The 21625-nt window shown below is 40.6% G+C and overlaps 1 protein-coding gene across 2 annotated transcripts; it reads left to right on the top strand.

The window, feature by feature from the left end:
• The first annotated feature begins 277 nt into the window (after window positions 1-277).
• On the top strand, window positions 278-18298 carry NDC1 (NDC1 transmembrane nucleoporin). Of its 2 annotated transcripts, XM_051625365.1 has the most exons (18): window positions 278-359; window positions 430-550; window positions 1510-1611; window positions 1944-2118; window positions 2591-2729; window positions 3966-4074; window positions 5388-5439; window positions 6062-6194; window positions 8380-8472; window positions 9662-9743; window positions 10622-10777; window positions 11827-12081; window positions 12216-12334; window positions 12574-12624; window positions 13379-13442; window positions 14599-14699; window positions 15614-15774; window positions 16631-18298. In XM_051625365.1, exons 1-18 carry the CDS (start codon window positions 318-320, stop codon window positions 16692-16694), a joined length of 2019 nt encoding a protein of 672 aa, XP_051481325.1. In that variant the 5' UTR covers window positions 278-317; the 3' UTR covers window positions 16695-18298. The 2 variants fall into 2 exon arrangements, with proteins under 2 accessions (XP_051481325.1, XP_051481326.1); XM_051625366.1 differs by lacking the exons at window positions 278-359; window positions 430-550 and adding an exon at window positions 843-984.
• The last annotated feature ends 3327 nt before the right edge of the window (window positions 18299-21625 follow it).

The following is a 21625-nucleotide window of genomic DNA, read 5'->3' as shown; positions in this document are numbered from 1 at the left end:
GCCCCGGGAGCTTCCAGGAGCAGGTCCCCTCCTCTTTCCCGGGCCCGCCTGGCTTCGTGGGGCTGTGCAGCGCTTCCCTTCGTCCGGAGGGGCCCTGCGCCTCCGGGCCGCCATGGCCGCCCCGCTCCCGCCGCGGGGCACGCCGGGACCTGTAGTCCTCCGTGCGCCGCGCCGTTCGTCACTTCCGCTCGTGGGGGCGGGGAAAGCGGGCGTGGCCGCCTCCCATTGGCTGCCGGCCGCGGGGCGCGCGGCGGAAGTGGCGGTTGGGCGGCGGAGACTTTGAACGGCGGCGCGGGCGGCGGGCCCGGAGCGCGGCCATGGAGGCGGGGGCGGCCCCGCAGCGGGCGCTGCTCCGGCAGGTGAGTGCGGGGCCCCGGGGGAGCGCCGGCCCGCGCCCTGCCGCCGGCCCTCACGCTGTGCTTCCCCCAGGTGCTGGGCTGGAGGGTGGCGGCCGCCGTCGCCTGGGCCGTGCTGCTGCTGCCCGTCTGCACCGCGGCCTTCGTCGTCCTCAGCGGCTTCGACCCCTTCCACCCGCTGCGCTGGATATCGAGTAGGTGCTCCGGCTTCATGCCCCGCCCGGGGTGCTGCTCGGGGCTGGGGCAAGCGCGGGAGCCGTGCGGGAGCCATGCGGGGGGCCATGCGGGAGCCGTGCGGGGTTTTCCCCGCTCTGCTGGTTTAGGCTCAGTCTCGGATAACGGGAACTTGTGCTGCGTTTCTGCTGGGCGTGTTTCCGAGCAGCGTTTGAATGTGTTGCTTGTAACCACGGTCGCCGTCGTTATCCCCAGGTAGGAAGAACAGTTCCCAGCTCGTGTGGGTACATCCTTCCGAGGCAAAAAGCAGCCTAAGTTCTCCTAGATTCTAAGTACTTGGACACGCTTCCCCGTCCCGCCCTGTGCAGCTGCTCTGCGTAAAGAGCTTCAGTTTCCTCCAGCTTCGGTGTGCAGTGAATCCTAAGTGAAATTCCTGAAATAGCCGCTCTGCAGGGTGAGGATAACTTTCCCTCGAGTGCACATGCAGCAAACTGAGAGATGTTTATGATACCCGTGATTATTTAGCTACTCTGGGCAGCTAAATTGATTTCCCCCCTGCTTTTGATTGGTTCTTTTGTGGTTTGTTTGGTTTTTTTCCCCAAAAATAATTTGCTGTAAGGAATTTACCTTTTAAGCGTGGCTGCAGCTTTTATTGAGTGCAGGAAAGTTGAGTTAGTTGAGCTGTAGCTTAATTCACTTTGGAAGGTTTTTTTTTTTTAAAAAAAAAATTCTGAGTGTCCATTTATGAGAAGACCATTTATAAGGGTGTGAAATAGTTTCTGTGAAATGTAAATAGGCTTTTATTCGGAAATGTGCAGCTGGGCAGATCTGCTGTGGGGTTAGAGACTGAGCCCATTGAACGTGGCTCCTTTATGCACTGAGGGGATTATTGTTAACTGCTTAAGTGCTCTTTTTTGTTGCTCATCACTGTTGTGTTACTGCAGTCCTCTGAGCAATAATACGTGTGTTTTGATTTTAGATTCTTTCAATGATTTATACACTTCCCGCTTCATCTGTTGCATCCTCCTCATGTCTGTGGTGATACTGACCATCAGCATCTGCAACGTGCAGTTTTATGCAGGTGGGTTCTGCAAATTGCTGTCAGACCTGAATGAAAGAGGGGTCATTTAACGAGCTTTGCATTCACATTTGGTGTACTCACCATCGATAGATTCCCTTTTAAATGAATACAGACAATGTGAAAAGCTTGCTTGTAAGTAAAACATTCCAGGTTATTCTGGCTGAGACCCTCTTAGCTGAGCTGCTTGGTTGATTTCCTTATCATTTAGTGACTGATTCCAACTGCAGAAAGTTTTTTGGTGCCAATGGCTTTTTTTCTCCCCCCCTGCCCTGTTTCTAATGAACAGTTTTGTTAACAAGAGATGAAAATCCCCTGTTGGCTTTTATTTACAGTTGTGCCATCGATCCCCTGCTCTCGATTAGCACTGATAGGAAAAATCATTCACCCTCAGCACCTTATCCATGCGGTTGCTCATGCTGCAATGGGACTGCTGGTTGCTTGGTGTGCCTCACTTATGACAAAAGGGAAATTCCAGTTTCTTGCTGTGCCCTGCACACCTTCAGAAAGGTAACTATTCCTGTGTTAAACATAGGCGAGGCTAAGAAGTTCTGAAATGTCTTTCCTGTTGGCTTCTTTCAAACAAAAACCTTGGAGTGCTATCAAAAATAAGCAAATTTATGCTAGTGTCTTGTATTAAAGGACAGGAAATGCCCTCCTTTGGAAATGTTACAGTGCCAGAAAAACTGAATTGCCGGGATTCTTAATGAAAAGTTGAATGATGACAAATTGATTGTCATGTGAACTAAGTCTTGGTCTTCTGGTTAATGTGACATACTTCATAAATGCTGGAAGCACCCTCATCCATACATTATGAAAATAGGTGGTGGGATTCCTGCTTTAGAAGACTTACTGAGATATCATCAGATGTACTGATCAAGAAAATAGACATCAAACTTCTGATTTGAACTTCCTATGACTAGAATTACTTTTTTTTTTTTCTTTTAAAAACTCAGAATTAATTCTAAATTTTCTATTTTAGCCCAGATGCTGCTGCTCCTCAGAGGTGCCTGAATGAATATCATCTCTTTTTTCTACTTTCTGGAACTTTCGTGGGATACAGTTATAGTCTTTTGTATCTTATTAACAATATGAATTATTTGCCATTTCCAATCATACAGGTAAGAGGTTTAAACACCTTTGCAGAAAGAATTGTCTAAGTCAACAAAAAAAGCCTTGATTGTTGGTATCCTTGGACAAGGCAGAAGCAGCTGTCTGTTGCCAGGCTTTCTCTAGCAGACAAAGCCAACCCTCAGCTTCAAATGCCAGTATTGTTTGTCTTCCTCCTTCCTGGAGGAGGAAAGTGAATGAAAGGAAAGGAACAATGTGCACAAACTGAATCTTAAAGTCAGGAATTGTCACCTAGAAGCTGAATATCCTGAGAAGAAAAAAAAAAAAGCCTGTGATCAATTGTAGCTGGATAGCAGGTCATTTAAAGTCTAAGTAGCACATGAGGTTTTGCTTAAAGCTCCACAGCCAAAGCTTGTTCATGTGCTGCAGAAACTGAAATTCAGTTAATTCCATTGAAGAGGGCTCTGGCAGTTCCACAGAAATCTGTACCAATGTGAAATGGCCATGAGGAGCTTGTGAAACATCATCTTCTACATACTTGTTCTGTTGCTGGAGCCTGGCAGCAGCTGTTAGCTTTGCATGATTCCCAGGTTTCCCACATCTGACCAATTTGGCAAAAGGTATCTTTAAAACCAAGAAGTTGGTTGTATTAGTGGAAAACACATCATGACTGTTGAGTTTATCATCGTTTTGGCAATGCTGTAGTTCTAGTATTGTAAAAACTACTCATTTGGAGATTGTTAATTTTCCTTGTCTGTTTTTTAGTGCAAGTAGCCAAGTGGGCAATGAAATCACTTTGGTTTCATTTGCATGTAAGTGTCAGATGGGTTGATGTGGTCGATGGGGAAAGCACATGGTGTCTGTGTGGGGAAAGGTGTCAGCCTCACACTGGTCTCACTGCCTGGGGGGGTTACTGGCTCTGAGACTCGTGCTTGTCTGAATTTGCTCTATATTTTAATGGAACATTTCTAATCAAAATGAAATCTAGTAGATTCCATGAGCCTTCTTTGTGGGTTTTTAAAATTTCTTTTACAGTAGACAACACTCTTCTGGTTTGTTCCCCTGTCTATACACTCAATATGTCCTGTCCTCCTTTTTCACACGGTTACAAGTAGGAAAGACAGTGAGAACTAGGAATTACTGTAAAATAGCAGAAAGAGCAAGGAGAATATAGCCTTAAACTATGAATTTTTAATTCATCTCGATTTTGGGTTTTCAAGTACTGTAACCATTACATTGGTTAGCTCTGAATGCACAGTACTAAACTAGTTTTTGTTTGTTTTTAGCAATACAAGTACTTGCGTTTCCGAAGATCTTTGCCTCTCCTCATTAAACATAGTTGTGTGGAATCTCTGTATTTCATTAGAAACTTCTGTGTCACGTATTACTTTTTTGGTAAGGTTTCCTGAAATTCATTATCTCTCTTTTTATTTCAAATTCCTGTATTTTTAAAAATGTATCTGTAATCAGTCAGGCACAGATTTGTTTAAAGAAATAAAGAGGTTTAGCATATGATAAATGTGTCTTCTCCGGGGAGATTAACACCTTCTATAAGCCTTTATTGTCTAGCTGATAACATTGTAAGAAGATGACAGTATTCTAAGGAAAAGGGAGTGGGGAAGAGTATTTTCTAACCTGAAATCTGTGTTTGGTCATTGTACCAAAACATAGGCTGTTGTTTCTGGTAATCTCTTCTGTGCAGGAAATCTTGTTGGAGGCAGCTGTGCAATAAATTGTGTGTAAGAGGAGCTAATAATCAGCTGGTGGTTTACAAGTGTACATTTTAAAACCTGATGCTTTGGACCACTCCTTACATACCCATCCTGATTTGTGGGGAAAAAAAAAAAAAGATTATAAGTCTGAAAACACAGTGCAATTAAAAAAATTGGGTTAGTCTGTAAGGTATATTCCCCTTTTTCATTAAATATTCCCCAATATTTTTGAACAGGGGTAGTCATCTTGGACTGGTTCCTTCCTTTGGAAATACAGTGTGAGAGAGCTGAGCTTGACATACCAGCAGTGGGCATGACTTCAGCATATGTCAAGTTGCTATATTTTCACTTACTTTTTAAATAAAATTAGCACTTGGGTTTTATTCTCAAGTGCCCTTTATATTATTTGGAGGAAGATGGTGATATGGCTCCCTACCATATGAAAATGAAGTTTAGTCTTTAAAAAAGGTAAAACCCAATAAATCTGTGTTGATGAAAATGATTTCAGTGGACTTTTTAAAAATCAGGATGTTTTTATGTTATGGTTGTTATCTTCCTATACAATGTCAAAATACACTAGAGTTATTTCCACCCTGTTTACATTATGGAATAAGCTAAAAGTTATGGGGGTTCTAAATCAGTTTCCATTAAGTCTTTAAGAGCACTCCGTTGCTGCCTGAGCTGTAGTGAAAATGAGTGTTAAATTATTACTAACCTTCTCTTGTTAGTGAGGAAATACCAATAACTCAGTGCTGAGAAGCTAGCAGTAAAAGATAAGGCCTGCATCTCTCACTGCACAGTTGTTGGCCTGAAGCCTTTTTTTCTGTCTCTTGTTTCTATTTCTTAAAGAACAAACCCAAAGGCAGAAAATTTCCTGGTCTCTGTGTTACAACAAGTCTCTTGCCTCTATACATACATTCTCTTTTTGTCCTTTTCTTGGCCTATTAAGTGTTTTGCAGTGTTATATTTGTTTCAGTGTTTCTTTTGATTCCCTAGGTTACATCCCAAAGGTCTGGCTAAGTACCACGATGAATCTTCATATAGACAGGTAGGTAGAACCTTGTGCTGGAAACTTGCAGAATATTGCTGACAGCTCTCTTAGCTGAAGAAGGCCACCTTAGCACCTGGTTCTTTCTGTGCAGTGTAATTTGGTTCCTTGCCTCCACACACAGAACACGGGGAGCATTGGGCACTTCTGAAACAGATCCAGAAGGAACCAACATCCCCTTGTAGGAGCCATCTTGTAGATAATGATTAAGAAATCCTTTCTAGTCTCTTCCATCTCTGTAAGTTTCTAAAATACTAGAAAGGCAAATCTCTCCAAATCTTATACATGTTTTAATCTGCTTTTCTCTTTTTTTTTGATGGGGGGCATATATTAATTTTAATATGGCTACCATTTGTTTTAAAGTAGGGAAGCTGAAATCTTAATACTTTAAGTGAATAAAACTGTAATAATTTTTATTTATTTCATATTTCTTCTCCTTAATTTCATTATTTTTTCTTCATCGTGGTTACTGAAAAATTCAGGAAGTGTTTCTTCAAACATCTTTGAGAAACTGGTTTTGCAATGCAACTTTTTTCTTAAAATTGTTGTTACTGTAACAGCTTTCTGTAGACATCTTCCACAGTAAAAGGTTCTTATATCTTCGTGGTTGTTTTCTCTGCAGTAAATTACATCCTCTGGACACTCTGACTGGCTTGTTGGACCTCTCCTTGTTTTACCATGCCTGGTTATGTGGTGTGTTTCTTCTGGTTACCTGGTACATGGCGTTGTTACTCTTCAAAATCTATGCTACAGAGGTTAGTACTTGGCAGCAGTGCTGAAGGTGTAACATGAGTGTTTCACAGATACTACTTTCTTTTCCCAAGCAGTTTTACTAGGAAATCATTTCTTAGGAATTCTTGAATTTTCAGAGCATGCATCACAGGTAACGTGGTAACAGCTGAGAGAGGCTTGGGGGTTAACTGACCTTCCCTTTCTCTCCCTGCAGAACAAGCTGGTGTTGCTTACAAAACTAACTGGTTTACAGCAATGCTTTGTGTTTACCACCTCCTCTTCCTAGTCCCCTCCTTCTGTTCCCACGTTCCCCTTCTCTTCACATTGGATGCTAAATCCATGCACACGCTGTTGGGGCCACCCTAACAAAGAACCACTTTCTGCTTCATGGAGTCCATACTGTGTTCTTTGTCCTCGTTAGTTGTGAAGGCAGATGAGCCAGCACAGGGCCCGTGTGTCTGGCAGAGCGTACTAGCTGGGTCCCTGCATGTGATTCCAAGCAATGATTTTGCATTTGGGTAAGACTTGCTGCTGAAGACTTGTGACAAACAGCTACAGGTTACATGGGAAGATAACATCCAGAGTTGGCATAGCTCTTAATCCAATTTTACAATAGGAAAGAGAAAATGCTTTCAGTTTGCTGTTTGCTAAGCTCTGGAAATCTCCATTTTAAGCAAACTATCAAAGTACACAGTTCTCCAAAGCAGAGGCATGTTTATCTAATTCCAGCTGCAGCATTAAAATAGACTTCAGGCAGTCTTGGGAATTAAGACATTTATGCTTTTTCATTCAATCATAAAGTTACAAATTAATGTGGCTAAAAAAAGACTTTAAACATATAATGAATTAATGAATAAATGTGAGACCATGATAGAGGAAAAAAAGGTCTTGCCAACAAAGACATGGAGAAGTCTTGATCTTTGTTGCCTAATCCAGGTATTTCTTTGAGAGAATACAGATAAAAAAAACCTGTTCATCTGACTGTTTTTTGTTTTGTTTTGTGTTTTTTTTAGAAAACATGACTAGACCGCATAGTAATAGGAAAAAAAAAAACAAGGTTTAATTCCTCACGGAACACACTTAGGGGATGAAATGGCACACAGTGCTTGTTGGAGTGTAAGCTTCAGTTAAAAAGATCCAGTTGTGACTGCATGGAGAAAAGATTAACAATGAGTCAGGCATAACTGAGGTAATGAGGTGTCAGAGAGGCTCCAACAACAGCTCTGAGGTGTGAACAACCTTTTTCAAAGTATAATAGTTGCAGCACCAGTGAACTCTGTGTTAGTCTTTAATTACTGTATTGCTTCTAAACTCTGGAAGCCAAAACATTCAGTTGTGAAGGTGAAAAATGGACCTTGCCCTTTTAACTGTTGAACAAAAGATTTATCTACAGAATTATCTCCAAAGCTGTTTGTAAAGATTTGAATAGTGTTAACTGAAAACTCAGGAAAGAAACTGTGGGCTTAGTCCATGTGAAGTCTCTTCATTAACACTTTGAAATCAATTGTTACCTCTAATTTCTCTTTGTCAACTGCAAAATTGAGAAGAGTAAAATAATAAAATAGGTAAAATCAGGGCAGTAACACAAAATTGGCCCATGTTAAATAGCATGAAAAACATGCAAGGTTTGATACAATTTAAGGACTAGTATTTACATTTTCAATGTTGTCGCTACAAGAACAGAAATTCTATTAAAACACAGAGTATTAAAAAGGTTAAATGTTAATGGTGTTAAAAATAAGAATTAGTTTTTCAGTGAAACAGTGCAAAAGAAGAATTTTTAAATAAATCTTTAATTATTTGGTAAAAGAACCTTCAAATTTTTCACCAGGGTGATTAAAGAGACATTACATCTTATATTTCAGTCTTGTATCTGAACAGTGTCACTGGTTTTCCCCTGGATATTTGGTTAGAGGCATTTTTTTTCATAATGATTCTACACCCCTAGCTATGAATTCTATGGGTACATGGAAGGTATTTGAAGATAAAGGTACCTGGATTTGCTCAGATTTCTCAATTTTACATGTAAGAAATTAAGTCTTTTTTTTCTGTGTTAGAAATTTCAAGGTAGGTTACAGTAAATTGAAGCAGTGGGGTATGAGCTTGTGTAGTTTGATTCATCTGACAAGTAACAGCTCGGGTTTGGTTTTTCCTAAGGTTTTATTGTATTTTGCTCTGTATGACACCACTTCTGCTGTTTGTATTTAGACACATCATTTTCCCATCCAGCCAACTTTTGCTGAGGAGACAGACCAGTGCCTGCCTAAAATCTTAAACAGCAACCCTCCCCTCATTATAAAGGTAATGGAATTCCAGCCATCTTCCCGGCGAGGTGTGTGCCGAGGTGTTTGTCACAGCATGCCAGCGAGTCTTCTAGGTACCAGTTATTTTAACTCTGGTGCTAGATCTTCAAAAAGCTGCCTCAGAACACTGGAGAAGGCAGTTACACTTAATCGTGAAAATTTGTTTAGTGGTGACATCTGCTGGTGGTCACCAGGCCCTGTAAGGCTGATCTGAAGACTGGCTTAGTTAGTTAGATGCAAAAATAACAAGTTAGTGACATTTAACTCTTTCAACTTTGAGCCTTGTCAGATAAGCAAGTGTTTTATCAAACCTTTTATACACTCTTAACTCTTTGCCCCTGCTACTTATATTTCTTACATGTGTGTTCTCAAAAAAAAAAAATTAAAAATTTCCATATTTATGTTGGAAGTTGGCTTTCTTTTTTAGAAAGACAGTGCTACAAAGCTACTTAAAATTTGTAAGCAAAGAGGAGTATTTTGGTCTGACTGTGGCAATCATTAATGGGATTTATTTATGATAATATGTAGAAATTGGAGACCTTATATTAGAATTATGAAGATAAGTAAAGATAAGACTATTCTCCTACACATGCAAAATCCACATTTAATGATTTTACAGATCTCTGATAAGCCTGGAGATCCAACAGGCTGCAATCCATTTGAATCCTTTTTTAAGCTTTGCTGCATTATGGAAGGATTAGGGAAGAGTTGAGCATAGTACAGTTAAAAGGTAGAAGAAGTCTCATTTATCATCTCAGCTGTTACTAAAGTGAAATCTGGTTATTTTTTGTTTGCCACATCAACTACATAATGACATGAAAAAGCAGTGCTGGGTCTGGCACTCCATGCCATACTGGGTACTTCAGTCTTTTCCTTAGACTTTTTTGTGTGTTCGGTTCTTCCTGTCTAAGCTGTTGGCTGTTAAGGTAAGAAATGGTGTTAGACCTTGAGCTCCAAAGAGAGGACTTGGCAGGAAGGTTCTCTGAAGCTCTTCCTAACTCAGCAGCGCCATCCAGAGTGGTTCCAGCGGTGAGCGCAGTCATTTCCCTGCCTGCTGTTGCATGATCGGTTTTAACCTGTGTGAACTCCTCCTTTGTTAGGGATGCTCTTTTATGGATAGCTGCATTTTTTTATTAAGGAAATCTGTCGAACTTTGCATGCACTAACATTTTTTTCTTTCTTTGTAGTTTTTAGCCTTACAAGACTTGATGTTACTTTCCCAATATTCTCCTGTTCGACGACAGGAAGTCTTTAGCCTTAGTCAGCCAGGTAATTATAAAAACTATTTCATCCTGAGTATGTTGATTCTTTTTGTTTTTTTCAAGTGTTAGTCTAAGGCTTTTAGAAGTTATTTAATGCTGTGACACATCTTACACAAGCCAGAAGGTCTCAGAAGTAAAAGTATCCCTGTGATTCCTTTTTCAAAAGGATGCTTAATTATTTATATTCATATTGTTTCATCTACTAAACTCAATAAATTCTGGTGCTTGTTGTTTGATTTAAGTGACAGCCATGTGGAAACACAGGTCTTTAGGGTATTGAAAGCAGGGTGCTCTTGACACCACCAGTCAAATAGTCCAAACTGAATCATCTAACAGATTGGTTTTAAAGCCTCATGTTCATGGGTGAGTGAAGTGAAATCAAGCATAAATAGTCACCACTAGAGTTGTGAAAGCAAACAATGGCTATAATTTCAATTACTATTTAAGCCTCTTGTTATATACAAAGATAGGGAAAGAAAGGTCAATTAAAACTGCATCAAAGCTTTCAGGATCTTTTTGTTACATCTCATCAGGATTTCTAGTGTTTGGACTACTTCAAAACAGATTACCACTACTATTGATATTACTTTGTTCACTTTAGTTATTTAGTCATTCCAGATCTGGTGGGCCAGATTGCCTGTTCTTCCCCACTTAGCAGGTTTTACTCAAGTCTTTTTAGATTTATCTGTTATGGGGAGGATAGAGTCTGTGTTTTCATCTTACTCTCAGTACAAATAAACTGTCCCAGTGAAAGTGCACTGTATCTTTTTAGAAAGAGAGTGATCCTGTAGCCTTTGAAGCTCATGCTGAGAGCACATGGGCACTGTCAGATTAGGTACAAGGATGAACATCTGGGCTCAACATACTTTGTTTGCCTGCTGCTAGGTGGGCACCCACACAACTGGGCTGCAATCTCAAGGGAGTGTCTGAGTCTTCTGAGTGATCTAACCCAGAGGCTGATCACAAAGCAGGAAGCTGCAGCAGCAAATGGGAGAGCAAAGCAGCCAGCAGGAGAGCCAAAAGTGTCTCCACAGACTCCAGGTATGTGAGGAAATGCTCATAATAGTTTGTAAAGCATGAAAGTACCAATAGTCTCAATTACATTGTGAGTAACAGGGTTTTCTGCAAATACACGTGGAAAAAAAAAGTCCTTCCAATTTTATTTTAGGAATTCTTGTTGAAATAACCCTAAAATAACTAAAAAAACTTGGAAAGAACATGTTTACTCTGTTTGCTTGGCATGATGTTTTGTTCAATACAGTATTTTTTCCACACTTGAATGAATTAAGTCTAATTATTACAGTTTTAATAAGAAGTTGAACCTAGTAGAGGGAGAACTTAAGTCTTGCCAAGAGATGCTTTGTAATTTGCATAGCTGCTCTTACCATTGTTGTTAGGTGGTAAAGTTAGTTTCAGTTCTCTTGTTGTGGGGACTTTGAATATTTTGAATGTTTGTGTGAGTCACTAACAGCACTGTAGAATAAGAAAAGGCACTTTGCCTCTTGAGCTGTGCAGCCTGCAAGCATTTCAGGCATTTTACATGCCAGACTTGTGCATCATTCCTAGCAGCAGAGCTGTGTTTAGCACAAGGGGTGCCAGGTAATTAAATCCCTTGGCAGTCAGTGCCTAGGATACAAGTGCTCTGGGAGCAGCAGGGGGGACTTTTGGTATGTCAGAAGTGAATTTCTAGTGCTGCTATTCCTTGGATTTTGAGACTGACATGTCTTTTTATTGCATACCAAGCAGAAGGAATTGCCATTCTTCTATAGCTACCCTTTTTTTTCTAGTACTTAATTCTAAAAGCACACTTTATGTAGTTATATACCAGGGGTAGTAACTTAGCTAGCAAAAGGAGAAAAGAAAATAAATCCACAAGGATCCTCATAACCATGTGCTGTTCTTAAACTGGTGAACTTTTAAAACACTTAATCTCATGTGGATGTGCACTTCTTTGCAAAACCACAGTGGAAACAATGCATTTTAATAAAAGCTCTAATGATAGAGAGGTTGTTGAAATAGCAATCAAATAACAAACCCATCTTTTATGTGCCAGCCTGTTTGTCTTCATCCAGTGTGTTCTTTGTTATCAGGAGCCGTCATGACGGAAGACGTGTCTTTCCAGTCACAGAAGTCTAGCATTGTTCTCAGAGCCTCCATGACTTCCCTGATTAAATCATCCCTAACACCTTTAAAGACATCACCTGGGTCTGATGTTGGTTCACCTTTCAGCTCACCTGCTTTAAATTCCAAGATGGGAACTCTGGATTCAAGCTCTCCTTGGCATGGATCAGTCCAAATTCCTCATGTTAGGAGAAGGGGACCAAAGCTGTGGACGACAGGGTCAGGTAGAGATTTTACCACAGCACTGTTGTTAGCCTTGTAGTCGTAAGTGTAGTAGGTGTGACAATAGGGATTTGTATGTTGAGGATGAGAGTGACAGCAGCCAGTTTTCCTGAAGGTCACTGTGTTTTTCTTGCAGATCCACGAATGAATGGTTCCCACCCTGAATCCTTCCCAGTACTCTCTGCTGCCAGAGCTGGCAGTGAGGCAGCACAGCCAAGCTTTATTTACACGTGGCTTCAAAGCAAGCAAGAACAGGTAGAGTAAAAGTTGCAGTAGAGGTAGGCTACAGCCAGTTTAACCTCAGTGTTCTCTTCTGAATGAACTTCCCATTTTTGTTAATGAATACTGCTTCTCCAATTAGTTTACATAACAAGAATCCATCCCACCACTCCACGACCCCTTTATACAGTGAGAAGATGGTAAGGCTGAGGAGGGTCAACTGTACATGCCTTCAGATAAATATAGCTTGTTTTTCATCTTTTGTTTCTTTTCAGATAAAAACCTTTTTGTCAAAAAGAGTGCTGATAATGTATTTCTTCAGCAAGGTAATTATGATCTTACCTTTTGGGACCGAGCAGCGTGGGCTAGAAATGCATGAGTGCATGAGTTCTGCTGTGGCACTGTGTACCTTTTGCACAGAGTAAAGGCCCTGAAACCTTTATTTTTATCTAAGGCTTTTCCTAAGTGTCAATTTCATAGCAGGGTGATCCCATACCTGCATCAAAAAGAGTAATACTTGTTTAAACTCATCTGGTTATAAACTGCATTTTGCTTAAAGCATCATGTACTAGTAAGACATAAGTACTATGTACTTGAATAAGGCTAAGTACTCGAATGCAATTTTCTCTGTATACTTACTGTAAGATGACATGGCTTCTAGTCAATGTTAAAATTCAGTTAACTACTCTTTCTTTGGTCACTTCTCTTTTGTGGTAGAAGAAATATACAGCAGTGTGTTCTCAACATTTATGAGCTGGAGCAGAGACTGAGGCAAGCAAGATCATTAAATGGGGGAACTGTATGGCCTATTTAGTCCTTGAAAACTAGTTAGCTCATATACTTTCTTTTCTGTAAGTCCCAACCATAGCTATAGTGTTGTGGGCAGCTCCTGTCCAAAAAGATTTTTAGTTTCTTAAAAGATCACATTTTTATGGGTATTTCCTGACATGTGTCAGCCTGGCTGATCTTTTCTGAGGGGATGGACCTGACCTGATCAGATGTTTACTATCTGAATTGATACATGGGATTTTGATGATTGTATTTATCAAGTGCACTCAGAATGCTTTGATTTCTTCCCAGCACCCAGAAGCCTCAATCCAGGCTGTGTTCTCTGATGCCCAAATGCACATCTGGGCTTTGGAAGGTAAGCAGTTTCTATTCCCAGGTTGTTCCACTCCATTGGTTCATGGAACTACAACTAAAAGGATCTAACCCCAGGTTTCTGTGCTTTAGAAATGTAATGGAAGAATAAACCTTGAATTTATTTTTTCAAAAGTACAACTGCATATCAGATACCAGCATGAATTATGGTCCAATTCACTTGTAAGTTTGAGATCTCCTTTTATGTTTGTTCTGTAGAGGTTTGATAGAGATTCTGAAACTTAATCTCTGTTGCCTCTTTCCTGTGCATAGTTTTAAAATTTTTTCAGTAACAGGTTTATGATGTCTCTTTACAACAGGTTTTCTGACTAAAGGCTCTGAGTCTTTCTCTGTTAATCACAAAGAGTCAAGAGAGGGAGGTGCTCAGGTAGTAACCTAATAAATAAATAGAAATAGATGATCTGCAGAGAATGAAAAGAACAATAACTACATGGTTGCACTGAGGGGTTTTTGTGTTTGTTTCAAATTCATGAGCAAATGCCTTTTATTAGATTTGTCTGTGCAACAGGTGATATTTTTTCCTAGGTTAGATGTTTCATGGGCAGATGTGCCAGGCTGTGTCAAGACTGAAGGGGATGAGTTGGGATGTAAAGTCAGGAGATGGGAATCACACATGCTGTTTGCAGAAAAGCAGAAGTTAACATTTGTGTTTTAACTAAGGGCAGAGGGCCTGGCTCAAATTTTCTTGAATATGAGAAACAAGAAAACTGAGAAGGGATTTAAAGCTACATCAAGGTTTCCCGTAAAGTAGTAGAGTGCCCCTCACACAAGCTGAACAAAGTTAGTTAAGTGATCTGGAAATGTTTGTGTATTGCCAGAAGAATTGTGGTTCTGTCTCTGGGTTGATGTCAGGTACAGCTCTCATCAGAGCAGGGAGGGGAAGAGGGAGCCAGTGCTTTTTTGAAATATGTTTTGTGGGTAATCTTTCTTGCCTTATCAACCTTAAACTACTGTACAGTGTCAAACCAGTGACTGGTTTAGTCCTGAAACAAGCCAAAGCTGAGGTAACTGTCATCTGGCTGCACCAAATCCTGACAAATTCCACCACAGCAGTAGAATCTTGAGGCAAAGCCATGATCTTTGTTGCTGCTTCAGAAGTTGAAAATTCAGCAATTACAGGAAACTACTTTTTTTTAAAGGTCTGTCTCATTTGGTAGCAGCCTCCTTTACTGAAGACCAATTTGGAGTTGTCCAAACTACACTGCCAGCTATCCTGAATACTTTACTGACTCTTCAGGAGGTAAAAACTGTTAAACTTTTCCTTACTGCAAAACAAGTTTAGGAGAAGTTTGGTTAATTTTATATTTTAACCTTGCTGATCAGTCATAACATTCGAGTTGTTACAACTGTAAGAACTCTTCTGCAATTAATCTAAACAAAACAACTAGTTGTCACAATGTGTGTGATGAAACAGCTGAATAAAAACCTTGTTTTTTTAAAGTAGAAAGGATGTTTTTAATGGAATGCTTCATATAAAAAAATGGTACCTTGCAGTCAGTTAAAGAACTTATTTCAGGGATGCAGCAATCATACTACTATTTTATGCATAGTTAGGACCTCATCTTTATTTGGCTGTACACAATTCTCCTGCAGCACTTGGAGACATTGCAAATCACAGGAGATAAGATCTGTGTTGTTTTTCTCTAATAAGACATTAATCTCAAATTACTGATATTTTGAAAAATACACATTACAGAAACATGCAAATTTGTTTCCAAGGCTGTGCGTGTCCTATTGACATAATCATTTTACACTGCCTTAATGGGGATTCTTTGAAAGAGTTTAGAGGTTATTAAAGTTTGGCAGTGTAAGTCACCTATTCCAATAGCAGGCACCCGAGGGAGAAAAAAAACCCCAATACCCTTGTTTTTGAAAGAAACAAGTCATAATACAGGACAGAATTGTATTTCTACTGCAGTGTGTGCTGGGCCTAGTGTTTAAGACTCATTAACAGATAATCTTGGTTCACAGAGCTTGGTTCTGTGTTCATGTTGATGGTCAGGAAGTGGAAGGTCAAGCTCAGTCTCCAATATATTCCTGTGTGTCTTGGTGGAATTTCTGAACTTTTGCTTTATTTGACATAAACATGTTGCTAGTGACATTGTGAAATAATCGAGCAGATGAAACAAGTTAATTCATGTTTTTCTCCATCAGGTTGTAGACAGGTATTTCAAACTGCCTCATGTTTCTAGCAAACCCCCCAGGATCTCAGGGAGTCTGGTGGACACGTCCTACAAAACGCTGCGATTTGCACTTAGAGCATCTCTGAAAACAGCACTGTACAGGATCACTACTGTCTTTGGAGAACACTTAAAGTAAGGACTTCTTAATGGTTGCTTGCTTGCTAAATTTAGTTTTCATTTATGTTATTGTAGGCCCTGTGAAAAGGGAAGTTTGGGCAAAAATCCTTTGGGTCATTAGTCTAACATGGTATTTTAGTATTTAGATGTGTAGAACCTTAAATTCTTGTGTAGATACGTGGTCTCTCTTAGAAACTTGTAATTCATAGATTTCTGGGCAATTCTTGGTTTCATGAACTTTTTAGAAGCAGTCTATGAATGCTACTTGTTTAATAAATCTTAGCTGTTGAAAGTGAATCAGCTAGAGACAATTGTCTGTTCAGTAGGGAGAGAATCCTGAGAATCCTATGAGGAGTCCAAATAATCAAATTCCCTTGCTGCTTGGTTGTCTGGAGGCTCTTTCTCAGCTGCTGTCACAGCAGGCAGAGTTTCACACTTGGCCTCTGAATACGTGGAACTGAAACTTCCTGCAGTATCTGCCCATCTCTCCCTGGGAGGATGAAATGTCACTCAGTTTGGAAGTGCTGGATATTCAGGAGAGAGCATTCTAAGAGATTATTTCTTGCCTAAATAATTCTTGGAAGTTAAACAATTGCTGTGTGTATTTAAAAGTAAGGAAATAGGGTAGGCTTCTTGGGACAACTGTCTTTTAGTAGTGGAGAAAGCTGTTGAGGTTAAGAATTGACTGTTTAAAGGTTTTATATGCCTTTTTGGTCTTAGAACATACATCTTACATACAGCTGGGTTTTCTAAAGTTTAGCTCTGGTGTAATTGCTGATTTCAATGTATAGTTAATTTTGGCATGAGGCTTTATGTTTGTGGTGTATTACATTTAATGTAAAATCATATGTTCTGCATTTGTTGTTTTTAGTGCAGTGCAAGTGTCTACAGAACATAAGAAAAGACTTCAGCAGTTCTTGGAATACAAAGAATAAATAAGATTTGGATGCTGCTATATTTTTTTCCAACACTCTTGGTAAGAAGAAAGTGGGACTAATGAGTCTTTTTATCTTGGCCTTTTGGAAAAGCATATGGAAGTCCAAGTCACAGAAGAAAACTCTTAGAACTGTAGAACAGCTCTTCTGGGTTTGGATCATCTTTTGTATAATAAAACTTTTGTAAAATTAATCTTGCCTTTTTTTAATATCACTTACATATGAGAGAGTGTCAGTTCATACTCTGTGGAAGACCTTTGAGATTATCAAGAGTTACTTTGCCACTTAGATCCTTTACTGTTTTTTCACGATGTGTTCTTTCTCTCCCCTGTTCTGTTAAAGGCTGAGTAGAGATTTACATAGATACTTAGTGTGCTTAAGTGTTCCATAAATTTAGTTGTAGCACTTTTAGTGCAGCTGAAGCATGTACTTTAAGAGTAGGAAACAGATGTGCCCAGGAATAAAACATGCTACTCTTCTATAAGATGGAAATATTCCTTCAGAGTAAAATGGGTGTGCAGAAAGGCATTGTTAAGACACAGATTCTGCTTGAAAAGCTAGCAGCTTGGATTTTATGTTTAAGGTGACCTAGGAAACTTAAGTTCTGATCTACACTGAAACATACAGGAAGCATTCCTGCTTTTAGTAAAACTCCAGGTAGTGATACTGTGAATTAAAGTTTAGATCAACTGGTTTCTGTTACGGTAGACAGGAAAGATGTTTGCAGCATATTCAACTTCTTCAAAATAATTTGTATTATTTGTAGCTTCTGGTGACAAAATACACTTTTAAAAAGCAGTTTAAAGCTCATTATCTGGGAATAAACCTGTCCAAATTGTTTGAATATTAACTCCTCCATTTTTAAACTGACTCCAGTTATTGTGGTATCTACACTAGGAAATGTGTATGGAGTAGGAAGTGCTTAGATGTAGCTGTAGTACCTTACCTTTAGCTTACTATTATCTCAAGGAAATCAATGATCTTGCAGTTTAATTTAGTGTGATAGAAACAATGTAGATAATTGTCCTTCCATTCTCTTCACTGCTGATAGTTCTGTGGTTTTGGGTTTGTTTTTATAGAGTTCCTAAGCTCTGAAGATGGCCATAGTGTCAGTTATGTTGGAGTGATCAAAAATCAGCTGATAGTGAGTGGTTGTGTAGCAATAACACTTTTGGGGGTGGCTTTAAGGTTTGGGCGGAAGAGAAGTCCCCAAATCTGCAATGAGACCTGTATATTGCTTTTCTCCTCGACAGACACACCTAGTTTTCTTGTAGCACAGGTACTGTTTGTGTTAGATTTGATAGTGGAAATTAAAACTCTCTTGTTCCTTTTACATTATCTTACAGCAAGCAGCTTTTCATTATATTTACAGGTTAAGCATAAAGTCTTTTAAAGCTTCCCCCTTCCCCAAGCTTAACTTCTACCACAGGTTTGACTTATTATGTCAAAGCCTCTTGCTTGCCCAGCTTATTAAATAATTTGCTTGTTTTCTGGTATTGCAATGTGCACCTGGAGTTAATGGTGCTTTAACTAGTACCTCAGGTGTAACTGTTGACCCAAATACTTCAGCCAAAAGTTTCAAATAAATTTTTCATGCATTTAAACAGGTGCAGAATATATTTTTTTATTGCTCTGTTATTTTCTGCAACAATCCCAGAACTATAAGCTGTAAGTTGTAATTAACAGCGTTATGGCTGTCAGCAGCAGGCTTAAACTGTAGACTTCTTTTTGATGCTGAAGTGCTTGAGGTCAGTCCTCCTTGTGCTGCAGCAGAGATTTGCACATGGCATCTGGTAATGTGTGTGTGATTCATGGCATTCTCTGTGAATGACAGAAGAGCCTTCAAAAGCTGATTGCTTTGTGATTTCTTTAAAAGCTCCAGTCCTTAAAGAGCTGTAGACCTTCTTTTTTCCCCTAAGCCTGTACTTAAACGTGCATCTTTTACAGTATCTCCTGCTGATGAATGTAAGTGTACAAGAATATTAAGTATATGTTGTGCCCTCTGAAGATGCAGCAACTGGCTTACACAGCTCAAACAGGGATAACATCTTATTCTAGTTTTGGCCGCTCTCTTCCCCTGGCAAACTGTGCTGGTGTTTAAAGTTCTTTTATATACTTCTGTTTTAGCATAAAAAAAAAAATCCATTTGTGAAGCCTCTGTGAGGTATGAGAAGAGTCTCTCAAGTTCATTTCTGCACTCTGGATAATGAGGAAAAAAATGAAGCCTTTTTACAGTCGGTTTCTATGTAACTGCAGCTAAATTGGATCCCTCAAGCCTGGTGATATTTCTCATCCATTCAATCATCTCAAAGCTGAGCTGCATCTTCTTGCTGGATTGCATACCAAATGTACTACTGACTCTGGTAGCATTTGGTTTGATTGCTATTCTGGTAACCCTGTGAACTACCTGCCTCTCCCTGCAGTTAAGCTGTAGTCAAGAGTATCTGATATTATTTCCACTGCAGCAGCAGAGATTGTTCAGATCTGGTTTCCTGTTAGAATGGAGTAATGAAATAGAGGCTTTAGCTCCTGAGTAGTCTCTTATAAATATGAAAAAAGCAACATAACCTACTTTATTTTCTGAGATGTTTGTCCATCCACAGTCTGAATTTTTAAATGTGTTGGCCCTGGTTCTTGAAACAATTGTATGATGCTGTCTGAGGGAGCCAGGCAGGTCTTGCTCCCTCAACAGGAGCACTTTGCCACTTTGGAGAATTGTCTCGATGCCAATTGCAGCTCAGAGCCTGAATGCACCCTTGAAATGAAGTGGTTTCGATTCTGTTGCTGCTTACTTTGAACAGAGGCTGTATTGTAAGTGCTGTGCTCGGTGTCCTAAGGCCCCAGGCAGCCATCTTCCTGCCTCCTGAGACACGTGTGGCTCCGAGGGCAAGGCAGGCACCCCTGCAGATGGAACCAGCTGCAACTACGGACGTGTTGCTCTCTTGCTGCTGAATTTGCTGGCACCTGTTCAGTCACAGGCAAGTGGTGCTGTGGGCTGTGTGCTCACCAGACCTCCCCCCTGCTCCTGGAACAGGCCACGTGTGGGATACACTGCTCTGCCTGGCGGGAGGGCCTGGCAGTGATGGGGAAGTGGGTGTTTGTCTGTGTGAATCCACCTGAGGTGGCCCTAGGAGCACCCACAGCTGTGGAGGTGCTTCTTGCCCGGTGCAGTGCTGTCCCCTTTCCCCAGGGGATGAATGGTGGCAGCTTGCAGTGCTTTGTATGTTCAGGCAGGCATTTGATAGCTGTGGGGCTTCATGGCTGATGGGAGCCATGCTCCCACCACTCCCAGCACCACCTTTCTACAAAGATGCAACAAAAAGATCGAGGTCTGGGTGGAATCACCATAGATACTGCAAGTGTGCTCTTGATGTTTTTCATCACCAATACTGTGTTAATGTATTTGCTTTGTGGATGAAATGAGCACCATGGGCATACCTGGAGTGTGGTTTGCCGAGCTCCTGTGTTATAAGGTGATATTCTCACACCAGAATATTCCTTCCCCTTGCTCCAGACTCAGGTCAAGATTTGCATCTGGCATATCAGCTTTGGACAAACCTGTAGTATAAACAAACTGTAAAGCTCCCTTGAGTCTGAGAAGCCAGGCTGTGAGACAGCACAGATCTCTGGTCTCAGAAGACAAAAAATAAATTAGAGAAGACCTTACCTTTCTGCCCTTGCAAAAATCTTGGGACTACAGTAGAGCTAGGCAGTCAGGAGATAAATGAACATAGTGTTTCTGGAGCCTGCTATGAGATCAAAACACGAATTCCAGGGGGACTAGTTCCCTGCATGGCATGCTGGATACACTACCTGATGCTTCTAATAGGTGGTGATGGCATATGAGTTCTCTTTTGGCTTTTTTCTCCCCCCCCCCCCCCCTTTTTTTTTCTTCAATCCCCCTGAAGAGTTAGTTCCAGAAGTAGCAAGAATTTCAGAGAAAAATGTGACCTAAGAAACAAAGTGAGGACTAAGGGGGGTATTGTCTTTGCAGACCCTGGCAGCCTAGTCTGGGGAAGGATTTACCAGTAACCACAAAGGGTTGTAGGAAGGGCTGTAGGAAGAGAACACCCAGTCTCATAGTGCAAGCTGAACACTGCCAGGAGAAATGATTTGTCCTTGCCTTTGTTACAGAGATCCTGTGCAGCACTTCAGCCACTCTTTGCACAGCTCCCAGTTTCTGCATGCTCCACCAGGGGATGAGTTCCACTGATGGAACTGGAAATGTGCTCTACTGTATACAGTGACGGAAAATGCTAAATAACCTGGAGCAGGGGCATGGGGCAGGCAGTCAGTTTTTTACACAAGTTTAGCACTCAGACCAAAACTTTCGGGCTTTTGTTGTAAAAATGGGGCTTGGTTTAAGCCCACCCTCCCTCACCTCCAATGATGGTAGGTAAAGATTTGTTTGCAGATTGGTAGGTTGCTGCAGTGATGGAGGACAAAGAAATGCCCTGGAGAAAAATAATAATTCTGAATTCTGCAGAGGGCTTGGCTGATGTGCAGTAAATGTTTTCCATGTGTGGTCCAGACACTATGCCAATAAAGAGAGGACAGAAGAGCAACTGGCTGCTCAGATCCCCAGGCAAAATGACTATGGGGCCATGTTATAAAGCCAGTACTATAACTAATTTATAGAAGGCGTGAATCGGGGTTGTACCAGTATTTCTAGTCCTGTCAGGTCCCACTGCTGAGGATTGGATTTTACAAGCTGAACATTCTTAAGTTGTGCTGTCCTTTTGTTGTTTGTTGCTTTGTGACTTTATTTTACTACTTGTGTTGTGTATGCGTGGTGTGAGGAATGAATGTTTATGGACTGATGCAGAGAAATAGTACTGATGAATGTCTAAGGAAACTAACTGCAGGTGTAAACAACCACATCCTGGATGGAGGCTGGTCAAAGTTTCCTTTAGAGCTTCTTTTTTTTCTCC

This window comes from Apus apus, chromosome 7 (assembly GCF_020740795.1).
Source record: "Apus apus isolate bApuApu2 chromosome 7, bApuApu2.pri.cur, whole genome shotgun sequence".
Taxonomy (NCBI): domain Eukaryota; kingdom Metazoa; phylum Chordata; class Aves; order Apodiformes; family Apodidae; genus Apus; species Apus apus.
This window is presented reverse-complemented; position numbering and strand designations above follow the sequence as displayed.